The sequence below is a fragment of the Cetorhinus maximus genome, chromosome 2 (assembly GCF_964194155.1).
Source record: "Cetorhinus maximus chromosome 2, sCetMax3.hap1.1, whole genome shotgun sequence".
Taxonomy (NCBI): Eukaryota; Metazoa; Chordata; class Chondrichthyes; order Lamniformes; family Cetorhinidae; genus Cetorhinus; species Cetorhinus maximus.
The window spans coordinates 95,893,544-95,918,587 of NC_135880.1; the positions used below are offsets into that span (position 1 = coordinate 95,893,544).

The 25,044-nt window shown below is 43.5% G+C and overlaps 1 protein-coding gene across 1 annotated transcript in view; it reads right to left on the reverse strand.

Moving 5' to 3' along the window:
• The window catches only part of trpm6 (transient receptor potential cation channel, subfamily M, member 6), a 186,879-nt gene that overhangs the window by 71,638 nt on the left and 90,197 nt on the right, over nt 1-25,044 (reverse strand). The window contains exons 18-23 of the mRNA XM_078559318.1: nt 21,710-21,865; nt 20,688-20,822; nt 19,669-19,797; nt 8,523-8,774; nt 5,782-5,956; nt 694-808 (exon numbers count right to left, since the gene is read on the reverse strand). Coding sequence (XP_078415444.1) covers nt 694-808; nt 5,782-5,956; nt 8,523-8,774; nt 19,669-19,797; nt 20,688-20,822; nt 21,710-21,865 — 962 coding nt within the window. The remainder of the gene's footprint in view (nt 1-693; nt 809-5,781; nt 5,957-8,522; nt 8,775-19,668; nt 19,798-20,687; nt 20,823-21,709; nt 21,866-25,044) is intronic.

Consider the following 25,044-nt stretch of genomic DNA (forward strand, 5'->3'; position numbering starts at 1 on the left):
TGCTCTAGAAAATCTCACAATTATTTAATAAAGAAAATATTATTATTTATATAATAGTTTTGTCCATGGGGTATCCGAATGTGCTTTATAACCAATGAATTACTTTTGAAGTGTAGCCACTGTATTTATGTAGACAAATATGGCAACTAATTGAAGCACATTAACATTCAAAAACAACCTGTTGACTAACCAATCTGTTTTAAGTGGTATTGGTCATCTTATAAAGGTAGTTGAGAGAGGCACATGTCTTCCACTTTCTGACGGGGAACAGGCACCTCCCCGCAGAGTCAATAATATGTGTTGTGATATCCCGATTCTGGGAGTAGATCACCATCCTTGATGCATTTTTAATTAAAATTCTGACCTGTAAAGTTTGACACTAGAACGGCAGAGGTTCCAAGTGTGCGCACCACAGCAGTCATGCCAGAATGCAGCTATCATAGATTTTCAGCCCAATTAACTTAATTATGAACTGGAGTGCTTCCTGAATACAAGAGCATAGAGGAACCAAATTTCAGTGAACTCTCAGCCTTAGTAATAGCTATCAGGTAATGACTCTGAATATTACTTTTCAAACCCATGATTGTCTCAAAGGTTCAAAATTTTTTCTATGTAAGATGCATTTCTACAAGTTGATAAACTTTGCAATAGAAAGGAGAGATAGTTCATCCTCTTTTTATAAGTAGTTCTTACTTGAAGAAAGCGATGAGTAGGTTGACCAGTATAATATATTGCGCAAACAGATAAACTGCCTGGAGAAATGGATTAAGAAATGAACCAGGAGGGCAATCTGCACCTTCTTCACAAGCTGCAATTATAAGAGAACAGCAGATTAAAATAATTAATAAATACTGTACACTTCTCTGTTGATATAATATAAAGTCTTCAATGTTGATTGGGCAATCAGAACTGACCCCATATGCCTGTAACATGTAACAGGGAAAACAGGCAGATTTCAGCCTTCAGATAGGAAAGCTATCATTCAACTCTTGCCACAGATTCTAGTTGCACTGCAATGCAAACTCTCTGCAATTAACCAGGGCCTTTGATAAATTCTGCCACATGTCTTATTACTACATTTCCCTGTCCCAGTAAAGTACAATCTCATATGACATATTTAATGCCTTATACAATGCAGAACCAGATGTATTTATTTTGGAAGCAGAGATGTTTAAGGACAACTTTTTCTGAAGCTATTGTAATCTGAGGGCTCAATCCGAGGAAATATTTTATCTAACATTCTATTACTTTCAATTAGTTTTTGTTGCCATTATTATCCTATGGCAGTTATCAACCTCTTTTTATGGTTTCCAGGGTCCCAGTTGGCATTTGGTGCAATATCACCTTCGGATATTGGAACAATTAAACTGAGGATTATTTTAAGGGGATCACATTCTACCCTCTGAGTTTGTTGATGTTTCTAATGGTATTTTGCATATATTCTAAAGGGTTTTCTCGTTTTGCCTCAAGTGTCTGTACACAACCTGTTGTGACAAACTCACACACAGATGTTGTCCTTTTAGGTACTTCCATTGCTGAATCCAGGATGATTTTGTTAATGTTCACATGAAACACTTAATTCCTTTAGGACCTGGCAACATCTCAGTAAGTTTACATTCTACATTTTTGTGACATAAGGGTAGCATATAGAGCCAAGACAGATAAACAGAGTTTAGATGCAGATGAGTGAGCAGTGAAGTAGGCTTAAGAGCTAAATGGCCTACACCTGGCCCTGTTCTTTTGTTCCTATTACTATTTACATATGGAGTGAAGTCCACAAATATCTTTCTTTGAGTTCTGATAGCCTCAAAGGCATGAACTTTTGACCAAATACAAACACTAACCGGGAATTTTCTCAGGGCTGCCTCTGCTGCATTGTTGTAATGTCACTGGATATGTGGCAGAAATCCTAATCATATACATGAAAGGAATTTACCTCACACTTCCAGCAAAGTTATTGTAATGAAGATCGGGTGGGAAGTTGCAGGGTGGAGATCCCTTGCCTTCCCACCTTCCACTAATTTAGTCCAGAGGGAGGCTTGTGGACAGCCCTCCCTCCCAGTCGTCAATGGAGGAACTTAAGTTGCTACTCAAAGGTCACTTAAGGGCCTCATCCTATCAGAAGCAGCCGAGGTTGGGGGGGGTGGGGGGGTTGGGACCAGGGGCATACCACCAGGAAAACTCTGATGGATAGGTCTGAGGCCTGTTGGGGGTTGTGGTCCCTCCTTACTGGGTACTATGCCTGACAGTGGCACCCGCCAGTGGGAATGGAGGGACCAGAGTAAGATGCCCCTCTGCCCTTTAAATCAACTCCCTCCCTTTGCCGGGGCCTCTCTGTCTGGCTCCAGTGAACTCACTCCACTCACCTTTTTACCATGGATCCAGTGACAATCCATGATGTAGGCAGCACTTCAACACCAGCAGTGGTTACTGCCCTCGGTGGCGCTGTCAGTACTGGAGAGCTCCAACCTCTGATTGGTTGGCAGCTCTCGGAGGTGGGACATCCACCCATCACCAGAATTTCCGGTGGGCAGGGGAATTCCTCTCACAGGGGTTAAATCTCACCGGGCCTCGTGGAAATGGCTGTGGAGAGTTGCCACTTATTTTACAGCTGGTGGAGAGCGCCACCATCCCCCACCCCAACCCCAGTGTAGAGAGCTATAGTTTCTTGGTTCAGGTGTGTCTGAACCATACAGGTAAGCCATAAAACATTGCCTAGCAATTGGGAATGAACGTCTACACAGGTTGAACACGTCTGGATTAACAGCAGCAGAGCTAATGGATCCCCAAAAAATATGGGCTACATTGAAAGACTGGTTCAGAATCAAGGTAAACTTCTGTATTCACCGATTAGAGTTCATGTCACTTCGACAACAGCCTGCAGAATCCATGGACCCCTTTGTCAGCAGATGCAGTGAAAAGTCAGCATACTGCGATTTTTCAAACGCAGAGCTAGCAAACAGAATTGTTGAGTTGGTGATCACATCCACTCCCTTGGAAGCATCCAGAAAGATCTGCCAGACAAGCCCAAAATGTATAGCATTGAAGAACAACTCAAGGATGGACATAAGTAAGAAGCGAACCTCACAGGTCAACAAAGCTTACAGGTCCTGAGCACAACCCAAATTCTTGGTGGACTCATAAGAACATGCAAAACAAGCAAGACATGTGGCAGGTGTGGCCTTCTGCATGCACCAAGGAAATGTTCTGCTTTTCATCAATTCTGCAAGGCATGCAGCAGAAAGAGCAATTGGCAGAGGCAGAGCACTAGAGCAAGGATTGATGTAGCTATAAAGAGCCATGCACTGATCAAAACAGACAAAATGGGTCTTTAAACAAAAAAATGACCATCCGGTACCCCGTCAGAAACATATACACGAGGTGGCTGACAAACCAGAAAATGATGCCGATGTGCATGATGAGACGGAGAACAGTGAACAAAATTCTGCTTGAAGCTTGATGCCAAGCATGGTTACTGGTCAGTACATCACACAGAGAAGTCCCAAGAATTTACTACATTTCATACCCCATTCAGACAACGCTGTTTTCAATTACTTCCTATCGGGCTGTTCGCCAGAATCTCTTTCAAGCTCACATGATATTGAACATACTACCCCTTCTCCTCATTACCCTAGATCTAACAGCCTAGCTGAACAAATGATTTTTACAGTGAAATCCCTAATTTTCAAATGTAGACAGAGCATACAAGATTACACATTGCAATATTACACCTGAGAGCGATGCCTTTAAGTACAACTATTCCATCTCCAGCAGAGCTCGTGTTTGGCAGACCAGTGTGTATCAATTTACCTACTCTTACCCATTCTAGTCTCTCAAAAACGTGATAGCAACTTTAAAAGCAGCAAGAGAAGGTGACCAACGTGCACAACAAAAATGCAGGTACAGAATTTCCAAGTTTTCAATTGGGACCACAAGTTTGCATCCAGGATCCCACAGAAGGTACGTGGAAACCAGCTGAGGTGACAACAATTTGCTTGGAACAAGGTCCTGTGAAGTCATTACACACAAAGGTGCAACAGTGAGGTGTAACTGTGGATAAATCAGATCTATTCCAGCTCCTCAACCAATGTGCAATCCTATTGCATTGAGGACAAGATTCCAAAGGAACAACATCAAGTATGACAATCCCACAGATCATTGTGAGCAATTAAAGAAACCTCCAGACAAGGTTACCATTACAAGATCTGGGTGTACCGGCAGATTACCTCTACACTTTAGAGACTCATAGATTCACCAGTCCTATACACTCACTGTCATATGCCTTTAAGGGATAGCAGCATGCCATCACTGGAAGGGAAGTGTGTCATGTGATCCAGCCTCAGATTTACCCCAAACTGTGAGCAGAACACAGCAGAGGCAGCCCTGCTGCTGATGTCTTCAAGCTTTCTATCCATGTATATATGTTCTTATGTGCCTAGTTTAGATAAATAAACCCACAATGCATTTACCTAATCCCTTCTGAGTGATTGGTGCTTTTATGTCATTATAAAAACACAACAAACACCAGTGTATTAACTTAAATAGGGTACTAAGGCCTGAATTAAAATCTATCCCAGTGTCTCTAATCATGCCAACATGGAACTCTAAAAGCCATAACAGTTTACAGCTCATAAGAAGATGATTTAGCCCATTGTTTCTATGTTGGCCCTTTTATAGAGCAAAGCAAAACTGACTCTACATTTCTGCCCCCTTCCCATAACAGTGTATCTTCCTCTGCTTCAAATATTTAATCAATTTCCTTTTAAAGATGCAATGGTCTCTTCCTCAACACCATTCCTTGTGGCAAAACATTCCATGTCACAACAAGCCTTAGTATAAAGAATGTTCTTCTAACTTGTCTTCTCATCTTATTATTGATCACTTTAAATAGATTCTGTGAAAATGTTCAATTAAAAATACAAAAATTTGCTCAATAATAGAATTAAAATGCTGTTTATGTATCATCTGCACCTTTTGGTAGTCATCCTCTGCCTAACTTTTGGATCTCATATATACATATAGACCATAAGACCATAAGCCATAGGAGCAGAAATTAGGCCATTCAGCCCATCGAGTCTGCTCCGCCATTCAATCATGGCTGATAAGTTTCTCAACCCCATTCTCCCGCCTTCTCCCCGTAACCTTTGATCCCCTTACCAATCAAGAACCTATCTATCTCGGTCTTAAATACACTCAATGACCTGGCCTCCACAGCCTTCTGTGGCAATGAATTCCATAGATTCACCACTCTCTGGCTAAAGAAGTTTCTCCTCATCTCTGTTCTAAAAGGTCTTCCTTTTACTCTGAGGCTGTGCCCTCGGGTCCTAATCTCTCCTACTAATGGAAACATCTTCCCCACATCCACTCTGTCCAGGCCTTTCAGTATTCTGTAAGTTTCAATCAGATCCCCCCTCATCCTTAGATATATTTCAATTATTTTTGCAAGTCTCTTCTACTACTCCCTTTCTTCTATACTGTATCTTGATCCTTCATTAAGATTTCTCAATAAGAGGAAACATTTGCAATATTCACAGCTGCCTTCATTCTGAACAGTGATGTCAGTGAGTGCATGCTGCAAGTTTTGTTGAAAGTAAAAACACAGCCTCAATCACATGGCAGGCAATGGAGAATTACAAACTTTTTTTCCAATTAAAATGCAGTAATGGGTTATTCGTGACTTTGTATATCTTTTGTCAAAAGATTATCCTAATCCAGTGTCCAACTAATGTATTTATGGACATCATATATTGCATTAGTAAATGTAAATATTTGAATACATACGATCAATTTCAGAAGCATAGACTTCACCAAATATCATCCAGTAAGGCTGGAACACTATATCTCGAGCAAGTCGCCAAGATGGTTCTTCTGCTGGAGAAAGTATAGCCTTTCTTGACACCCCGAAACTCAAGAGAACAATTGCCATCAGAATCACTATATAGAACATGTTTGTCGTCTAAAACAGAGGGAAATAGATTTATTCTGCTACAAGAATTATAGTATGTATAGAATAATTTGCACATCATGTCTTCATGTCTAGAGAGGTTTTCAGGTTAGTACATGCGCAAACCTAACAAGAGATGCAATTCATCTCTAACCCTCTACTATTTTGTATGATAAATGCAAGCATTATTATTTCCTTTCAAAGAAAAATTTGCACAGTTTGAGAGGGAGCTAGTTATTTTTTCAGGAGCTAGTTACCAAGTTAGGATTGATGGTGTTTCAATAGCACAATTTCCCCAAAATCCTCTGCAAAATTTTGCATAGGAACTTCTTGATTATAGATGTCAAGGTATTCTTATGGGCCTCCACTCTCTGTGTGTCGCCTCACTAAGGGCAAGTACACTAGCCCTGATTTTCTAATCTCTGCTTGCTGCGAATGAGACTTTGTGCCAGAAATCGGGCTTCACAAAGGTGTCTCCATAATATTCAGGAGCCACAGGGTGATAATGAAATTTGTATCCCATAACTACAAATAAACTTTCACTTTTAATTATTATTTATGTATTTTTATTATTGACATTTCTTTTAGTTTTAAGCATGATAGTGTGCATTTGTATAGATCAAATTTCCCCATCATAACAGTTTTCAAGGTGAAGTACGACATGGGATAGATACACTAGAAAGTTTCCTTTGCTCTATCAGTGTGCCACACCAAGAATTTTAGAAGCATGCATTCTATTGCATCACATTTTTAAAAAACTTTATAGATAGCAAACAACTTAGGACAGGCCAAGCTCATTTTACATCTGACCTTATAATTGTCAGAGAAAGGAGCCTTTCATTACATCCTTCTATATCCGATGTGAACTGAAGTCCCAGAGGTAACAGGATGGTTTGCTAATGCCCTGTGCCATCCAATCTTCCCTTCATAGTCTATAATTTATAAAGTTACCTTTGCATATGTTGCCTGACTAAAAAACCTAGATGACTACTGTTACATTTTTGTCACTTCTGTGGCAGCTTTTTGTTATAAATTCCTATGCCACATTGACAATGGCAACCATCTATGTAACGATCACTTGGTAAATAATACCTGCCTGTCACTGGTTGCACTGCGGTGCCTCATTTTACCTCTCCCAGCTCCTCAAACTAAGCTATAAGGGTTTGGATAGTTTGAATGAAGGTTTGGATAGTTTGTGTGTGTATGTGTGTGTGTGTGTAGGATTTAATTGAATTGGAGACAACTAGTCTGGAGGCATTGATTCATCAAAAGAAGCTAGGTTTGAAATGATAAATACATAAACATGGCTGAAGTCTTAGAATGTGGTGAGGAGAATTTGCATTTTTAAGCAAACCAGGGTAGTTTGAATTTCAAAGAGATGGTAGGATGTTACACCTAGCTAGAGAAGCTAGGCCAAGCAGTGTGTTTATTTTTTCCAAAGGTTACTGACAATATTAGCACCATGATTAGATTTATATTATGAGAAAGGTAAAGTTCCAAAAACATATGGGAACAATGGAACTTGCATTAAAAGGGAGAAACATGTATAGAGTGGAAGAGGCTATGTGTCAAAGAGAAAGACATTGTAAGATCTGCCAAAAATGTGAAAAGCCTCCAGTAGTTGTGCATTAAGCTGCTGTCTACAGAAACCAAAGCTGGGAAAAGCCACTTTGAATTCTACTGTCCAGGGTATTGTGTTTGACTTGCATGGGTCTGTTTAAATACTTTTTACCATTGCCTTAACGGGGGTGTAACTGTAAGGCAAATTAATTAGGGGTTTAGTAATTTGTAGACCTATGTAAGTGCTTGAAATCTTTTCTTTTGTTAATAAATGTTTAATTTAGCTTTGTAAAAAATCTCTAGAGTCTTGGTGGACTTATTAATACTGAACTAATTCAGGGCACGCATCTCAAAATAAAATACAAATTGCAAAATCATTGTGACTGCTTGATAAAGTTTCCCTCATGGATTTGATTCACCTGGCACACATCATCTGCCGCATCATAACAAATCTCTGTCTCACACATTACACCGGTAACCACACTTCAAAAGTGCTTTATTTTCTATAAAATGTTCTGGGACATCCTGAGGTCATGAAAGGTGTAATATAAATGCAAATCTTATTTTTCTTTTGCACACCCTGGTGTGTAGGGTTCCCTTCAACTGAAGGTTTCACTTGGTCTTGCCTCCCAAGGGGTAGATTTTGACTTTGTACAAATGTGTGCTAGTGAAGCAGCAGCTCATCTTACATCTTTCTGAATTTTTATTTCTATTGAAGTGAACAGAAATCAGCATTAGGAGAGGTATAAAAATAGCAGCCAATTTTTCCCTGCCACTCATTTTATAAAATCCACCCCTTTCAATCTAATCAAATTGTGATTTGTTCAGATTTCTGCCTGACACCATCCACCAACATGAAAAAAAAATCATAAACTTATACATGCGAGCTTTAATTTAATTGAGAAAATTGATTGTGAGAAATACATGTCAATATAGTTATCCATAAAATAATAACATCTACTTAATAGTGAAAACTTTTGAGGAGAAAAGGTACACTGAAGTATTTTTAAATACTTGCCATTCTCCCAATCATTGTCAAGTATGGCCCTGCATGTTGATTCACTGCGAAGAAATCCAGAAGCCTCACAAACCAAAATATAAAGTCCAGGGAGTATATAATTTTTCCAGCTGTCTGTAACGGCTGGTCAGTCCAACGTAAACCAAACCCTACCGCAAATAGAACGATAGCCACCGAATCATTCAAGTTCCAGTATTCTTGGACCCAAACTTTAACCTTCCGGTTGAATTTTCCAGGCTCTGATATGAAGATCTGTACAACAAAGTTTAAAATGAAGTTGAAATCAGGCCAAGTTCCATATTGTCTTTGAGAAAAGTTCAATAATTCAATGGATTCAATAATTATAAGGGCAGAAAGCATCCTTTGTTAGTAGGACCTGGGGTTCCAAATAATACATTACCTAGATTGCGCCACCTGAGGGACATCTCAAACTGGCTTGGAAGTATATTGGCGAGGGAGGGGGCAGACCAGTTGTTGTAGTCCATGTTGAGGCCACCAACATTGGAAAGAGTAGGCAAGAGGTCCTGTTTAGAGAGTACCAGGAACTAGAAGCTCAATTAAATATTAGGACATCAAGGGTTCTAAACTCTAGATTCTTACTTCAGCTGCTTACAAATTGGTGTAGCGATAAGCAGATTAGGAAGGTGAACATGTGGTTGAAAGCATGGTGGGGAAAGTAGGGGTTTCCTTTCATAGGACACTAGCACCAGTACTGGGATAGGAAAGAACTTCACCGTCAGGTCGAGCTCCATGTGAACCAGGTGAGGCATAATGAGGCCATCCAGTTCTACTAAAAGAGTTCTTACACGTGCCCTCATTAAGCATGCTTAGCTGAGAGCCCAGGCGCATAAAAGGATTATCTCAGCAGGAGATTCTGATTGGACAACTGAAGGGAACTGCTGACTTTCCTTGATTGACATCTTTAAGTTGTTATAGTAAGTTCATATTTCGGTGACCTCTTTTGTCAATGTCTCAATGTTTATTTGCATAAAGTTAAGAGGTATGCAGTGTTTGAAGCCCCAGTTATTGATACTTTATTGGACTGGCTGATTGACACTTTTATAGGGTTACAGAAACGTTATTTTTTTTCCAAAAATATGATTTTTGAATGGTTTTTTTTTTCTAAGCAGCTTCAGGCATGTCTTTGTTACTACATGGCTCATTGGTTCTGTACATAGTGCATACTGGGTGAATGGGCATGGAAGGGCCATGAGTTGGTATGGAGAGTATGATGGGTCCAGAGGGGTCGGTAGGGGAACATGAGTGGCATTGGGTGCATAAGGGGGCACAGGGTGAGTGGGGGGCGTGAGCTGGCACTGAATTTGAATGGGGAGGTTTGGGGGCAGGGAAGGGACATGGGTAAGATCTTTTGAACTTTTAAAAGGTTCCAAATCCAGACTATGGTTCACCACTCCTCTGAGGGACCCTGAACCATGAGTTATGGAGAACCTGGCCCAACTCCATGAAAATTGCAGGATCTAGGAGATGCCTACGCATGAAATAGAGCCAGCCAGGTCAGGAGTGCAGACTCATTACCCTTATTCCGTGCCAGCGACAAATGGGGGGCACCAGAAATGATGGCGGGAATCCCAGAATTGGCTCCTGCCCATCAATTTTAAATGGCTCCAGAGCCACTCCAACTCTGTGAAAATCCAGGCCTAAGTGGAGCACTCCTGTGCTTATATTCCTAAAGATATTTTTTTCAAGCTGTTCATCTGTTTATTTGGAATTACACAATTATTACAAAGAACCAGCCTTAGGTCAGTGCTATATATCAAAAAGTCTTAAAATATGTTCCAATTTACAGTACATAGGACAGGAAAAAAGTTATCTTAAAGCAGCTCTCCAGGCTAACAGGGCTTTACTTCGGATGAGAATACATTAATAACTGAAGATCACTTCATAGACAGCATTAGGTCTGAAGACTTGAAAATCTTTGTCTGAACAATGGCGGTGTTCAAGGATCGAATTATCACAAGAGAAGTTTTCTTTTTCTAAAGGATTCATTAGTCCTCAATGCCTATTAAGTTGTACTGATGAATTGATTGAAGACATCATTTGTTCACCGTTAAAGTTTACTCGCATTCTCATTAGTTACAAGGAGTAAAACAAATTAATGAAAAGCCGCTGAGAAATCTTGTGAAAAGGCTGGCAATTGCACCACAGAGATTGTGACCTGAAATTTAACAGGCCTTTGGTGACAGGTGGGAGGCTGGAAGACATGGGAAGGTATAGAGGGGCATGCCCTATCTTCCAGCTACCATGCCATTTTGCCAGCATCTGGAAAACTGGCAGATGAGCCACCTGACTGGAGACAAATTGAGCCATTTGAGTGCCACTTCCCACCTCCCTGGACATTTTGCCTGCTGTCGCGTGGGGAGACCATGTAGTGAAACCTAGCGATCCTCCCAGCATGTTCTGGTGATGGGGGTCTTCCTTTTTGGGCACACATGGACCCATGAAGGGGCCTCTGTTTGGCATGGCCACCCCGTGGCAGTAGATCTGCCTTTCCATGGACATCCCATCCCCAATCACCAGGAACTGCCTACCTGGCCTGGCACTCCCCACCAGGGCGTTACACCTCTTTGAACCATCCTGCAATTGCCCTCAGCAATCACTAGTGTGCTGTTGAGCTGCTAGGCCTCTGATTGGGCTGACAGTTCTTGGCCACTTAATTGGCTACCGCTGGGAAGATACCTCTCTAGGTCATGCTGCACGCCTAAGCAGGCTCACCCACTTTCAGCCTCAATGGCAGGGCTTCAGCCATCCCAGTAAAAACTAGCCCCATGATTCTGATTGATAAACACACTTGGCAGTTATGGATAAATCTGTGCTTTATAACAACTTTAGGGGGGATGTTTGGTAGGAATGGTGAAATGTGCGTTGGATTTTACAGGATGGCGTACTGCTCGCACCCACTCCCCACCCCTCCCAACCGACTCAAATGTTGGTTAGAAACCAACAGATGAGAAAAAAGGCCGCAAAAATGCTGCAACAACACCCTGCGGGTGGCCAGACAATCTGATTGGCGGCAGCTCTTGCAATCCTGGCAGCACCAGAGCTCAATAGTGGGCACTGCCAGGATTTCAAGCAGTCCCAGGATGAAGGCCCCAGTGGATCCTAGATGCTGGTAAGTCAGGGTAATGGGACAGGGAAGGGCTGGCCGTCATAGTTTATGTGACCCACTGCCAAAAACACGCTGGGGGGGCCTTTAAAATCCAGCCCAAATTTGGAGTCTGATCAGACTGATGTCCACTCACTGGTATCCTAATGCTGGTTACAGTTTTTATGTTTATTACAGTTTTATGTTTATCTAAAAGGATACTCAGCTTTTAGTTAGCTCTAGAAAGTGCACGGATAAAGTTTAAAAGTTTTCATTGAAGCTGTTGCAGTTCTACTAATCTTAGATACTCATTTTCAGCTGAATGCTTATTTCTTAGTTTCCTGAGGCTGTCTCATATTTCTTGTTGCTAATAAACTCCCTTGTTACACAATAAGCAAAATGCAACAGTTGCTGTAAATCTGAACAGAAAAACAGAAAAAGTCGGAAACACTCAAGCCTGTCAGGCAGCATCACTGGAAAACCAGTAGTCACAGAAGACACAGAAAGCACGTGAATAGCTATAGGGGTAGAAAGGGATACAGGCTCCACTCTAGTGGAAGAAGAAGTAGGTCAAGGGATCAGGCCATCCCACTAACTGCGTTTCGAGAGGGAAAATCTATCCCAAGTTTCAATGTCTTCCCTCTCCCACATCCCCAAAACGACTAGCATTGCACACCGGCAATGACAGCCAGAGAGAAAATAGGAGTTTTACTTCAGGTCTGAAGTTGTTCAAGTCATTGTTAGGATCAGAGGGTTGCAAAGCGCCAAGTAGAAAGGTGAGAAGCTGTTATTTGAACTTACATTGAGCTTCACTGGAACAGTCAGAAGCAAAGTCATAGAGGTCAGAATGGGAGTGGGATGAAGAACTGAAATGTCAAGCAACATGGAGGTCAGGGTTGTACAGCACCTTCTGAGTCAATGCAATGTGAAAACTGCATCATGAATACAAAAAATTCAGTATAATTGGGCCATTAGTGCAACAGAGGCTTATTGCTACCTCAATTCCAAATACACCAAGGAGATTTCAGTGTCACAAGCCTTGGGAGAACATTTTCAGGTTCAGTGAGCAAATGTAGTGTAGTGCATTAATGGGTCACGAATGTGCCCTGGAAACATCATGAACAACACTTAATTTAACTGCACCATGCAAGATAAAGGTGATAAATAGCATGTGTGTGTAAAATTTTACAGCATTTGGTTGTCACATGCACCTAATAGCATCTACATGACGATGTCCGTGTGTGGCTGGCCATAAAAAACACCAGGTATGATTCAACAAAACGTGTCAGACTTTAAGACTTACACAACTGCTGGCACCAGTGCACTGACCTCAGGGCATTCTTCTGCTCATTGTATTTATTAGCAAAGTCAAATATTCCTGTATTTATTAGCAAAGTTAAATATTCCTATGTGCCTTGAAGTACAAATTCCAGAACCTTAGAAAGGCACGAGAGAAGAAATGTCCTTCCAGAGCACAATCGCTAAAGCCATTTCCTCCCTGCAGAAAAAGTCAGTGGGAACATGTCTTAGCAAAACTGAAGCCCATGGGATTAAAAATTGGCTGACAGGAAGTAGAGACAAGCAGTGAACACATGTTTTTCAGAATAGGGGGCAAGTGTACAGCAATGTTCCCCAATGGTCGGTATTAGGACCACTTTGTTTTGTAATGACTTGGGTACAGAGGGCATAATTTCAAAATTTGTGGATGACACGAAGTAGCCAACAGTGAGGATAATGGTAGCAGATGAGCACATAGGCAGAAACTGGCAGTTGAAATTGAATGCAGTGAAGTGTGAATTGATACACTTTGGAATGAAAAATGAGGCAATATAAGCTAAATGGTAGAATTTTATAAGTAGTTACAGGAAGAGAGAGACCTGGGAGTTGACATACACTATCTTTGCAAGTGGTAAGACAAGTTGTTCAAACTGTTAAAAAAGTATGTGCTATCCTTGGTTTTATGGAGGCAAAAGCAAGAAAGTTATGCCAAATCTTTACAAATCACTGTTTAGACTTCAGCTCAAGCATTGGCCAGGATTTAATGTGGAGAGATGGCCCCACTATCAGCTGGAAAGTTAGGGTCCAGCATCTTTTTTCATCATGGGATGTGGGCTTCGCTGGCTGGGCCAGCATTTATTCCCATCCCTAATTGCCCTTGAGAAGGTGGTGGTGAGCTGCCTTCTTGAACCGCAGCAGTCCCTGTGGTGTAGGTACACCCACAGCGCTGGGAGTTCCAGGATTTTGACCCAGTGACAGTGAAGGAACGGCGATATATTTCCAAGTCAGGATGGTGAGTGACTTGGAGGGGAACTTCCAGGTGGTGGTGTTCCCATGTATCTGCTGCCTCTGTTGGCCCTGGAAACCATGACTGAATTTTCTGTTGCTCAGGCAATTAGTTGTCTGAAGTTCTGGCTACCATCTCACTCACTCACCCACCCACCCGAGGTAGGATGTCACACCTCCAAGAGTTGAGGGCTGGCAGCTCTTCAGTCCCAACAGTCTTTGGGATCAATGGCCACTGCTGAGACTGCAGTAAGCCCCAGATCAGGAGCATAACTGGAGACTCAAGAATTAAGGTAACTGGGGTGAGCTTGCTGGAGCCAGTCAGGCAGGTCCTGGTAAGGTGGGGTTGGAGTGATCAAGAAGCCAGCAGGAGTTCTTGAAGCAGAGGCAGCCCTTGCCACTGGGAGGGCCTCTTCATGGGGCATAGGTGGCTTGAACAGGAGGACACCTACCCCCCCGCCCCCCTTGAGCCTGCCTGTATACCTGGGTATACCTGTCAGCCTCCCCATGCTCACCCCCCCCACCACTGGTCAACTACCCAGCAGTAGGAACCACAATTGACCCAAGGGTGGGTGAGCCACCCACCACCTATCCAACTGCTGCTAAAATACCAGCAAAGGTGGGTAGGTGACCGACACTGCGCCCCCCGCCATCCCACCCAATTTTACCCCACTAGCCAGCTCACTGTGGGGGTTGGGGAAGGGGGTGTAAAATTCCAGCTAGTGTGTCCAATTCTGGACACCACATTTTAGAAGGTGTGTCAAGGCCTAGATTTACCAAAATGGCTTCAGGGATGAAGGAATTCAGTTGTGTGGAGACTGGAGAACGTGGGATTGCTCTCCTTAGAACAAAAAAGTTTAAGGGAAGATATAATAAAGTTGTTCGAACTTATGATGAGTTTTGATATGGGGAGGAATCCTTTTCACTGGCAGGAGGGTCGGTAACCAGAGGACATGGATTTAAGATAATTGTCAAAAAAGGCAAGGGGGAAGATAAATAGAATTTTGTTTACTCAGTACATTTGTTATCTTCTGGAATGCATTACCAGAAAGAATAATGGAAGCAGATTCAGCGGTAACTTTCAAAGAAAACTGGATATATTGAAAAGGAAAAGATATTGCAGCGGTCTGGGGAAAAACCAGTGGAGTGAAATGAATTGGCATTCTCTTACAGAGAGCTTGTACAGGCATGATAGCCCAAATGGCCACCTTCTGTGTTGTGTTTTTCTTGGATTCTATTTAAAAAGATTAACAGAAACAGAGAAAATGTAACCTTTTCCACTCAGATGAACAGAAGTTTAAAACGTACTTAAATATATCTGAAAATAGTGTCACCTTAAAATTATAAGATTAAGTTGGCTGCTCTGAAACACAGAACTAAGTCAATCTTTCTGCGGTCATTCATTCTCTGCTACAAAGCATAACTGGGAGAGAGATATATTTCCATTTGTGTTGTGGTAAAATACATTTGTCATGATGGTGATTAGTACAAACTCAGAAACTGTACTCAACCACCATGTTATTCTTTTTTTGAATGTGTTGAAATGAAAATATATTTGCTGCTTACTGCATGCTTAATGAAAGGCCAAGGGCAGAATTTTCTGTGCCCGCTGGTGTCGGCATGCTCGGTGGCGTGAGCAGACAATATGGCAAGTAGGCCAAAAATTGGTTTCACAACACAATGAAACCAGTTTGCAATCATCCACTCAGCCCATCAATGGTAGGCTGCATTTCCCGCCATCGGACGTCGGAACCTCATTGTAATAGATCTGCATATCATCATAAGGCCAGCCTACCGGAATTACCAGGCCGGCGTGTTTCACAACAGCATATATAAGGTGTGCACTTGGCGGGCTGGTGGGGTTTTGAACAGCCATGCAGCGCAATAAACTCTGGCCATCCAATTGTTGTGCAGCACTCTCCGGGATGCATTCAGGGACTTCAGACTTAACCAAGAGAGGTTCTTAGTACACCCAAGTGAACCCACGCATCTCTCCCTTTCACCCTGTAGGAGGAGAACATCAGGATCATGGAGCCTGGTGAACTAGCTGTATGCCTCATGGCGTACAGAGAATGAAGTCAATGGAGGAGAGAGTGACGGAGGTGCCTGGCTGTGCAGAGAGAGGACCAGCACCCTAAGGAAGAAGGGACGGCTGGGGTTCCCACACACGCTGCTGAAGAGCCACAGTGAGCCGTCGCAGGCTGGTGCCTAGCTAGATCCAGCGTCTATAAACGCTGCCTTTTGTCCCTTCAGATGACCGAGAACCAGTGTTGCCGAAGACTGTACATGTCTAGGGAACTGGTCGGTCACATCTGCCAGCTGCTCCAGGATTCGGTGCCATGGAGACATGGAGAGCATCCACTGCCAGTGGCCGTGAAAGTGACCACGGCACTCAATTTCTACACCAGTGGCTCCTTTTCGGGCCCCACAGGTGACCTCTGTGGGATATCACAACCCACCACCCACAAATGCATCCATGAGGTCACGGATGCCATCTTCACGAGGGCACACACCTTTGTGCATTTCGTCAGGAAATCCAGGATGCAAGAACGATTGGATTTGCCCAGATCTTGGGTTTCCCACAGGTGCAGGGTGCCATCGACTACACTCACGTGGCGCTCAGATATCTGTCACAACAAGTAGTCAACTATGTTAGCCAAAAGGGATTCCATTTGCTGAATATTCAGCTGGTGTGCGACCACCACAAACGCATTCTGAAAGTCTGCGCATGGTTTCCATGGTGAGTCCATGACTTCTACATTCTCGGTAAGTCTCAGATCCCTGACGTCTTCAAGGGTCCACAGCAGCTGCAGGGATGGCTCCTCGGGGCAAGGGCTACCCGCAGAGGACATTGCTGACGGTACCTGTGGGCGGCCTCAGACTGCAGCAGAGCGAAGGTATAATGAGGCTCATGCTTCAACTCACAACTCGGTGGAACAAACCATCGGGATGCTGAAGATGGAGTTCCAGTGCCTGGACCAGTCTGGTGGAGCCCTGCAATACAGTCCACAGAGGGTGTCACGCATTGTCGTCATCTGCTGCATCCTTCACAACCTGGCGCTGCAACGGGGAGAGGAGTTGGCTGAGGAGGAGATGGAGGAGCTGGAGGTCTCCTCAAATAAGGAGGATGCTGATGGGGATATGGGTGAGGATGTCCTTGAAGGCAACGGTGAGGGCGCACTAGCTGGACGAGGCAGGCGCACTTGGGAGGCCCTCATAGCTACTAGATTTGTGGAGGATGATGATAACATGCAGTAAGAAGGCTCCATAGATCCTCACATTGCACCTATGAACATTTGACTCCAGCCTGGATTATGGAAGCGCACATACCCTCTGTGAGAATGCTCCTGTCATGGAGACACAGTGGAGGCCCTAATAGTCACTCTGTTGCAGGAGGATGATGATGACATGCAATGAGGACACTCCGTGAACCTTCACATAGCCTCTGAGAATGTCTGACTCATGTCGGGCCGAGGGTAGATTGTTTGCGCTCTGTGATCAGGGTCATATCATAGAGATACAGCTGTGAAACTTTAAAAGCACCTGATACTTTGTCCGCCTTCAGCACCTGAGCCCTTCAGGAGCACAGTGTCACTGCTCACAGATGCTGAAGAGATAGGGGCCAGCCCCTCCTTAAAGGTGCTAAGTGCAGACAGAGAATGACGGAACTCTGTGGCGGCTGTCCATGACCTTCTGGCAGCAATGACCAGTACCACCGAGGTGCAGGCATCAGTAATGTGTCCAGGGAGTTTGGTCTGAAGGCTGGACTGAGACACCTGTCCTTATCTTGTACAGAAATGTTTCACATCTGAGTGACATGAACACCGCTCATCAGGACAAGAAGCCATAGGCAGGGTGACATTCTTGGGAATTTATTTACAATAGTGAACAGTATGTACAAGTGATTAACACCCATGCCCAGGCTGTGCAACTACATCTTCTTAACCTTCCTAACCCTGCCACTACATCATGGTACTCCCCGGGCATCCACAGCGGAGGTGGAGGCAGTCTGCTGACTGCGGTGCCCTGTCTGTGATGATCTTGGCGGCTGTCCTCTGGAGCGCCAAGACCTGGAGAGCCCTGGCCCTGGTGTGGGTCCCTGCATTGGTGGAGGGTGTGGGTGAGCGCTGTGATGGGACTTCAAGAGGGTGCCTCCAGATTCCTCTTCAGAGGTTTCTTTGGGGCTTGATTGGGGGCCCTGGATCGTGGACTCCGTCAGCCATTTCCCAGATGCGTCTGTGAAAGCAAAGAGAGGTAATTAGTCCATGGCTCTGGCCCGTGAAAGAGGACACATCACTCACAGCATGGTTGTCTGATGGATGTTGCACTGCTGGATTCTCACTTGGTTGAGTACCACTGACCTCACTGTCAGCGCAGGACCGGTCCAGATCCTCGCCAGCCAGCTGGATGCCTCCATTTTCAAAGTCTGTGAGGACCTTGATTTCAGGCATTCCTCCACCAGTCTGCGACCTCTCCCTCCTGTTGTGTGCCAGCTTGTCCTGCATGAATAGAGATGGAGAGAGTGTAAGCAGGATGCCTGCCCGGCCAGATGATAACTATGCCTGGCATCTGTGGATGATGAGTGCTCCCATTGACGGGATGAGGACAATAAGGGTGTGCATGAGAGAGTGAATGGTGATGTCCTTTGGACTGGCAGTGAATGGAGGCCCTGTGGACGTGTGATGGGTTTGTGAATGTGTGAGTTGAAGGTGATGAGAAGAGTGACTTAGCCTGGTGGAACGGAGGAGATCATTCATCCTCTTGCAGCACTGCGCGGCTGTCCTCTTTTGCCGGGCGTTGGCACTGACCACCACTGCCACCACCTCCTAAGCCGGACTGGTGATGTTGCTGCCCATCCTCTGGCCAGAGCGGGGATAGAGGACATGAGCGGGTCTCCATGGCATCCAAAAGGCGCTCAAGGAACATGTCGCTGAACCTGGGGGCTGCAGTGTTTTTGCTTTTCGGGACCATGTCTTCCCTGCAGCAGTCATGGGCTGCAAGCACTGAGAGGTGTGCACACAGTTGTACTTTAAATACGGCGCCCGGCATGATGAAGTGGCGAGATGATGGCATGGTCGTCGAATGAGAGCCTTTCCGCCATCGAAATGGCGTGTCTCCCAGGAATGCATAATTAGTGCGGTGGGATTGGGATGATACAGTGAGAAGACGCCATTTTGACCGGCAGGTAAAACGTCATTTTACCCGCCTACTACTGTAATTAGTGCAAATCTGGGACGATTCCGTCCCAAAAAAGTCTGAAACAAAGACAGTCAATTATTAATATGAGTCTGACTGTACAAGAGTTACAAATGCATTTCTACATCCAGATGGCTCTTCAATCATGGAGACTATGATGGTCTAATTGTATCATCACCCAACATCCACCTGCACTTTCTAGCAGAAATCGTTAGGTAGCAGCGATTCTGATCTAGGAGCTTTACCAGCAAAGCTGAAGATTGAGAATCTTGGCTATTTTCTTTCCTCTCTAGCCCAGGGTGCAGAGGCTAAACGTTGTGTCCCAAATTATGTCTCAGTTGAGATTAACTAACTCAGGTCTGACTAGAAATCAAATCCAGAATCTTCTTCTCTAGAAGGTAACGCCTTTACTCACTAGGCCATTGGGATAGGTGTCACAATTCTAATTGTTTTACACTACTATATTTTAAACACAAGTATGATTCTGTTAATGCTTTATAATATGTTACTTGATTTTTTCATAGAAGAAAATTTCTTGAAGAAAATACTCTGGTCCTTGTTCACCTCTCTGGCTTTCTCCACAGCTGTAGTGAAAACGTAGATGATGACAATCCATTCTTGTATACTGGGCAGGGGTTCCATTTTCACCAATACCATGTAGGTAAATAGCATCAGGAATCCCAAATATGCTATCTGTGAAGGATAAAATGAAGGAAAAAGAAGTGTTGCACTGGAATTTTAAGAACATCTTATCAGAAAAAGATTTTTGCCAAGACTTTTACTTGTTTTGGGGCAGAGGGAAAGTCACAAGTTTTTCTTATCACTCCAACTTCAGATAAAAGAGATTGGCTGGAGCATTTTGCCACAATTAATTTCTCTATCTTGTGCGTTTCTGAGCTAATGGAAGTTTCTGCCAAAAAATATTTTTTTGTGAGGACCCTTTCAAATGCACCGAAACAGTGATAATTAGCTCAAGGTATCCTGGGGTTACTGGTTACCATGAGTACAACATTTTCCTAAAGGTCCAAAGTTCACATGTTGCAAACCAAAGTTTTGACCACCACCTACACTGATGTTACAAGAGGACGAAGAACTCTCTGTTCAGTTGTCCCATGGGACACATTAATCTATCTTTGTCCCACAAATGCTAATCCTGTGAATTTCTAGGTGGACTTTGCTCCTGGTGTACAGTCATTGCTTATATACAGTATGATATCAGGTAAACTAGAGATCAAAATGCTGTGGAAGAAATAATGGATTTATTAAAGTGCAGGAATCCAATGGCGAACATTTCATCTGTTAAACTAAAAATTGCACATTCAGAAAATTCTGTATTTAGTTCAAAAATAGGAGAGTCTTTCCTCGAGATGTTTCTGTGCTGTATAACTGTATGATTCTGTAACTTGCAACATTATTTATTAACTCTTCTCAGGATCACTCAGGAAGACAATTGGCAGCTGAAACCAATTAGCAGGCAACAGCACTACAGATATTCACCCCATCATTGATGAAAGTTCAGCATGTCATATCAATTAGCATAGCAGAATATTCTAATTGCTAAGTATCTGTGAAATAAGACAAACCATATGGAACCAGAACTTGACAATCGGGGCACTGTAAAATTCATAAGCCTTTCTCGTCCAAGGCAGTCCTTTCTGTCTTGTGTCAACGATCTCGTCGGCTGGTTTTTCTGGGCCCTTTTCTGTGTCAAGCTCCATCTATTGTTAGAGAAATAGAAAGCACTGCTGAAAAGACTGTTGTAGACTATTGACTAGATAATAAAAATATAGGAGTGTGCAGTACAGTCCAAAGTGAAAATAAATGGAGGTAATAGCCGATCTTCCAAGTGGCATAAAATTTATTTGGAGCCAAACCTGTGATTTACAGGGAAAAGGCAGGAGATTGGCACTAAGTTAAAATGCTCAGAGAGGTGGTGCAGACATGATGGGCCGAATGGCCTCCTACAATACCACAATAAACTGTGATTCTGTGATCTTCAATGAACCAGTGTAATGGGCAGCATTTTACAACATAATTTTTTTTTTTAAACTTGCATTAAAGTATTCCTTTATATATATTTAAGAGTGGTAACCTGACAGTTTTATTGATACAACTGAAAATGGGTTTATCAAAAAAAAGCATTTTTAATCTAAGTGTCTAGTCTGTTACTTTTGAATAGCCTAATTTTAGCTAACTGAAAACGGCTTTAAAAAACTATACACAACTACCTATTAGCTTCATTACTGCACAGTAGTCACTTTCTGTGTAAATTAAAAACTATATATATTTAGAAGCTTTTATAAGATGCCTCTTAATGCCCTTGCATTGAAAAAAGTTTAACTGTAAGAGCTTGTTTGAAGGCCTGCAAACAGGCACAATTAGGAGAAACTCACAACAGTGATTAGTTAAATATGGGGCATGTCAGTTTTGTAGACAGGGATGGCTTCTAACACTTTTTTTTTTACAGTAGTGCGAAGAATTGTGCAAAATCAATTTGTGCTTGAAGTTCCTGATATTTTGTGCTAGTTTTGCAGATTTTGGGCAAAAGCCAACACAAACTAGCAAAAATTCCATGCCAAGGTGCTTTAAGGCAACTCATACTTACAGAAGATTGATCATCCTTGGCAACACTGGAGTTTTGTATACTGGACTGTCGAGCGAACTGATGGGACTCCTGAGACTGAGGGATGTGGGACATTTCAGCCTTGCTCTTAAACTCCAGCATCAGAATGCTGGGAGGCAAAAGAATGCTCAAAATGACCTAATGACAAAAAAGTCACATTAGAAATAGACAACTGGAACATAACACCTGCACTGTGTACCCATAAAACTGATAGTTATTGGAATTTTCAGATCAATTAAACACAATGTTTGCTTTTTTAACTGTCCGATCCATAATACTCTGAACCTCTGAAAGCAGCCACATAATCAACATTACATGTGGAGGAACAAAATCAGTGTAATAAAAAGAGAAAATGCTGAATTAAGGTCATCGATCTTAAACATTGGGTGGAATTCTCCCATGCCCCTGTTGGCAGGATCAATGGCGGGTGAGGGGGTGGGAGAATTTGGCAGGAAGTCCAAAAATCGGTTTCACACCGCGTGAAATGACAGCAGGATCTTCCAATACTGGCCCCCATGGCGGGTTGTGATTCTCACCAGAGGTTGGCATGAAATTGATTTGCATCCTGCTGATTGGATACAGATGAAGGCCTGACTGGAATCTTCCCCCCACGCCCAATTCTCCCTGGCGCCAGTGGGAAAAGACAATAGTCTAGAACACGGTTAGACCAACATGGCACGTAGAAGTCAGGATATACCTTATGAAGGCCTGGGGCAGCTCGCAGACCTCCAAGAAGAAGATGGGGGCCTCCACCTACCAGACCCTGGAACCCTGGAGCACCACATGCAGTAACAGGGTGGGTGGTGCTTCATCCATGTGGGTCCTCCACGAAGCAGTTTCCCGAAGGTGGAAATTCTCCAGGCAGCAACATCGCTCAATCTTTGGTCCTTCTCCCAGGGACATCGCGCAACCTTTGAACCTTCTCCCAGGGATTTCGCCATGGGTTCAGACCTTATTCCAGGGGCTTTGCCATGGGTTTGGTTCCTCGAGCTGCAGGTGGAAGGTAGCAGGGTGTTCTGTTAGGCGGCGGGGGTCTGATGGGGTGGTGGTTAAAGGAGGTTAGGAGAGGACTGAAGAGGTGATGGGGAAGTCCATGCCTAGAAGGTGGCATTGGTGGTTGGCGATGCTGGAGAGGGTATTGCAGAGGTGTACCAAGGCAGCAGAGGGAACGGAGGGGGAGAGTGTTGGTTGCTGGGTGGGGAGAGGTGGGGGTTATGTCCAGGTGTGAAGGGGCGTGGTGGGGGGAAGAATCGGTGTCCAGGTGTTAAGGGGTTTACAGGGAGGGGGGTTGATGGAGTAAACTATTGACTCCGGGCAAGCGAACTCAGGGTAGACGTGGTGTGATGGAATGGTGAGGGTTACAGGGGGCAGAGAAAGCTGGTAGGGTGAGAGAGTGAGGTGCGATGGTGTTGCGTGAAGTTGTGGCTCATTGGTGAGGACACGTAGATACGCACGGACTCGGGGGGTGGGCAGTTCAATGGTTACGGGGGTAGGGTTCTCGGGAGGGAGGAAATGTGTACGTTGACTTGTCAAAGGGAAAAGGAGCAGGTTGGGGGATAATGGTGGAGAGGTTGAATGGAATGCTGGCGATTTGTGGTGGGTTCCAATGGTAATGGGGGAAAGGGCGTGGGTGACTGGGAAGGAGAGTCGGTGCCAGAGCTCATGAAAAATGTCATAACCACCATTGCTGGTCTGGTCGAAACTAAGCACAGCCTCATGCTGGAGGCCCCAAGAAGCTGCATGGGAGTTGGGTCAGTGGGTAGGCAGAGATGCAGATCATCTCAGCTGGAAAACTGAAAAGAAACTCCAGCAGACAGTATTGGCAGTGCTAAGGACCCGGGATATGAGACTTTGATGGATGAAGGCACGGGAGAGTGCTGCACATTGCTCGCAAAGGCCCTGCCACATTCACTTGACCCCCTGCAGATTAATTTGGGTGTTTGAAGAGAGAAAAGCGGGGTGCGTTCAGTAAGCTTTAAGGACCACACTGGAACAGGACAGTAGACATTATTGAAGTGAAAGTGATTATATTTACACAAGTTGTTTCGACCGGGGAATATTTAAATATGGCGCCTGGATATGACGGTGGGGTACGTGCCACCCAGCCCGCCCTGCCGCGCTAAATGTCGGGAAAACCACAACTGCATAATTAATGATGCCGGGGACGCAAGGTTTTGCGGGATTTCCCGTTGGCCTCCACAGCAGGAAACACTCCCCATCCCCACCACGGGATTTAGTACCAGATGGGAGAATTCCACTTGTTAACTCTGTTTCTCCTTCCACAGATGCTGCCTGACCAACTGGGGTATTTCCAGCAGTTTCTGCTTTTATTTCAGATTTCCAACATCTGCAGTATTTGGCTTTTGTAACAAATTCTGTAAATACAGCAATTTAGCATTTCAGCATTGAAAATATGTTGGATGGTAGTAATTCATAGAATCATAGAATGATACTGTACAGCCCATTGTGCCTGTACCAGCTCTTTGGAAGAATTATCTAATTAGCCCCACTCCCCAGCTCTTTCCCCATAAACTGACAAATATTTCCACTTCAAGTAGTTGTCCAATTACCTTTTGAAAGTTATACTGAATCTGCTTGCACTACAACAATCCCATGGTCCACTTATTTTAAAGATACCACATTTGTATATAGTTTATAAAAATAGTTAAACCTATTGACCAGAATATAATACGTAAACTTCATAGATTTTTAAACTTGCTTTTTTATGAATTAAAATTATAGAAATACAGTTATGGAAATATCTAGACAGTACTGATATCTTTAATGCTCTTCAAATACCATTCTGTCAACAAGCATAAAGATTAATTCACAGGTACACAAAATAAACTCTGGGACACCAAGAAGAGAATACTTGTAACAGAGAAATAGGGAATACTGATATTTTAATAGAAGGTAAATTGTCACCAAATAATTAGTTTTCCCTTACCTTCATAGTTAGGTAGGACTGAGGCTCCACTCAGCATTAGGACAGATGAGAAGACAGTTTCCCTTTACAACTACTCCCTAATTGACTTTCCACTGGTAACTTCCCTCCTGTCCCTAAACCTGGTGACTACCTCACAAGGTTTACAGCACTCTCTTCATAATGGCTGCACTGACTGATTTCCCTGGAAATATCCTCTTGTTTTAAATCACAGCTCTCATTTTGCTTATTCCTTACCTCCATTCCCAAACTGGACTCATTTGCACCCACTCCGACAACCCTGAATTGGCTCTGCTTACACAGAACATCATCACAAAACACAAAGCTAGGTATTACTTGGAGCTGTTCCTGATCTGCAACTGTGCCAGAAGTG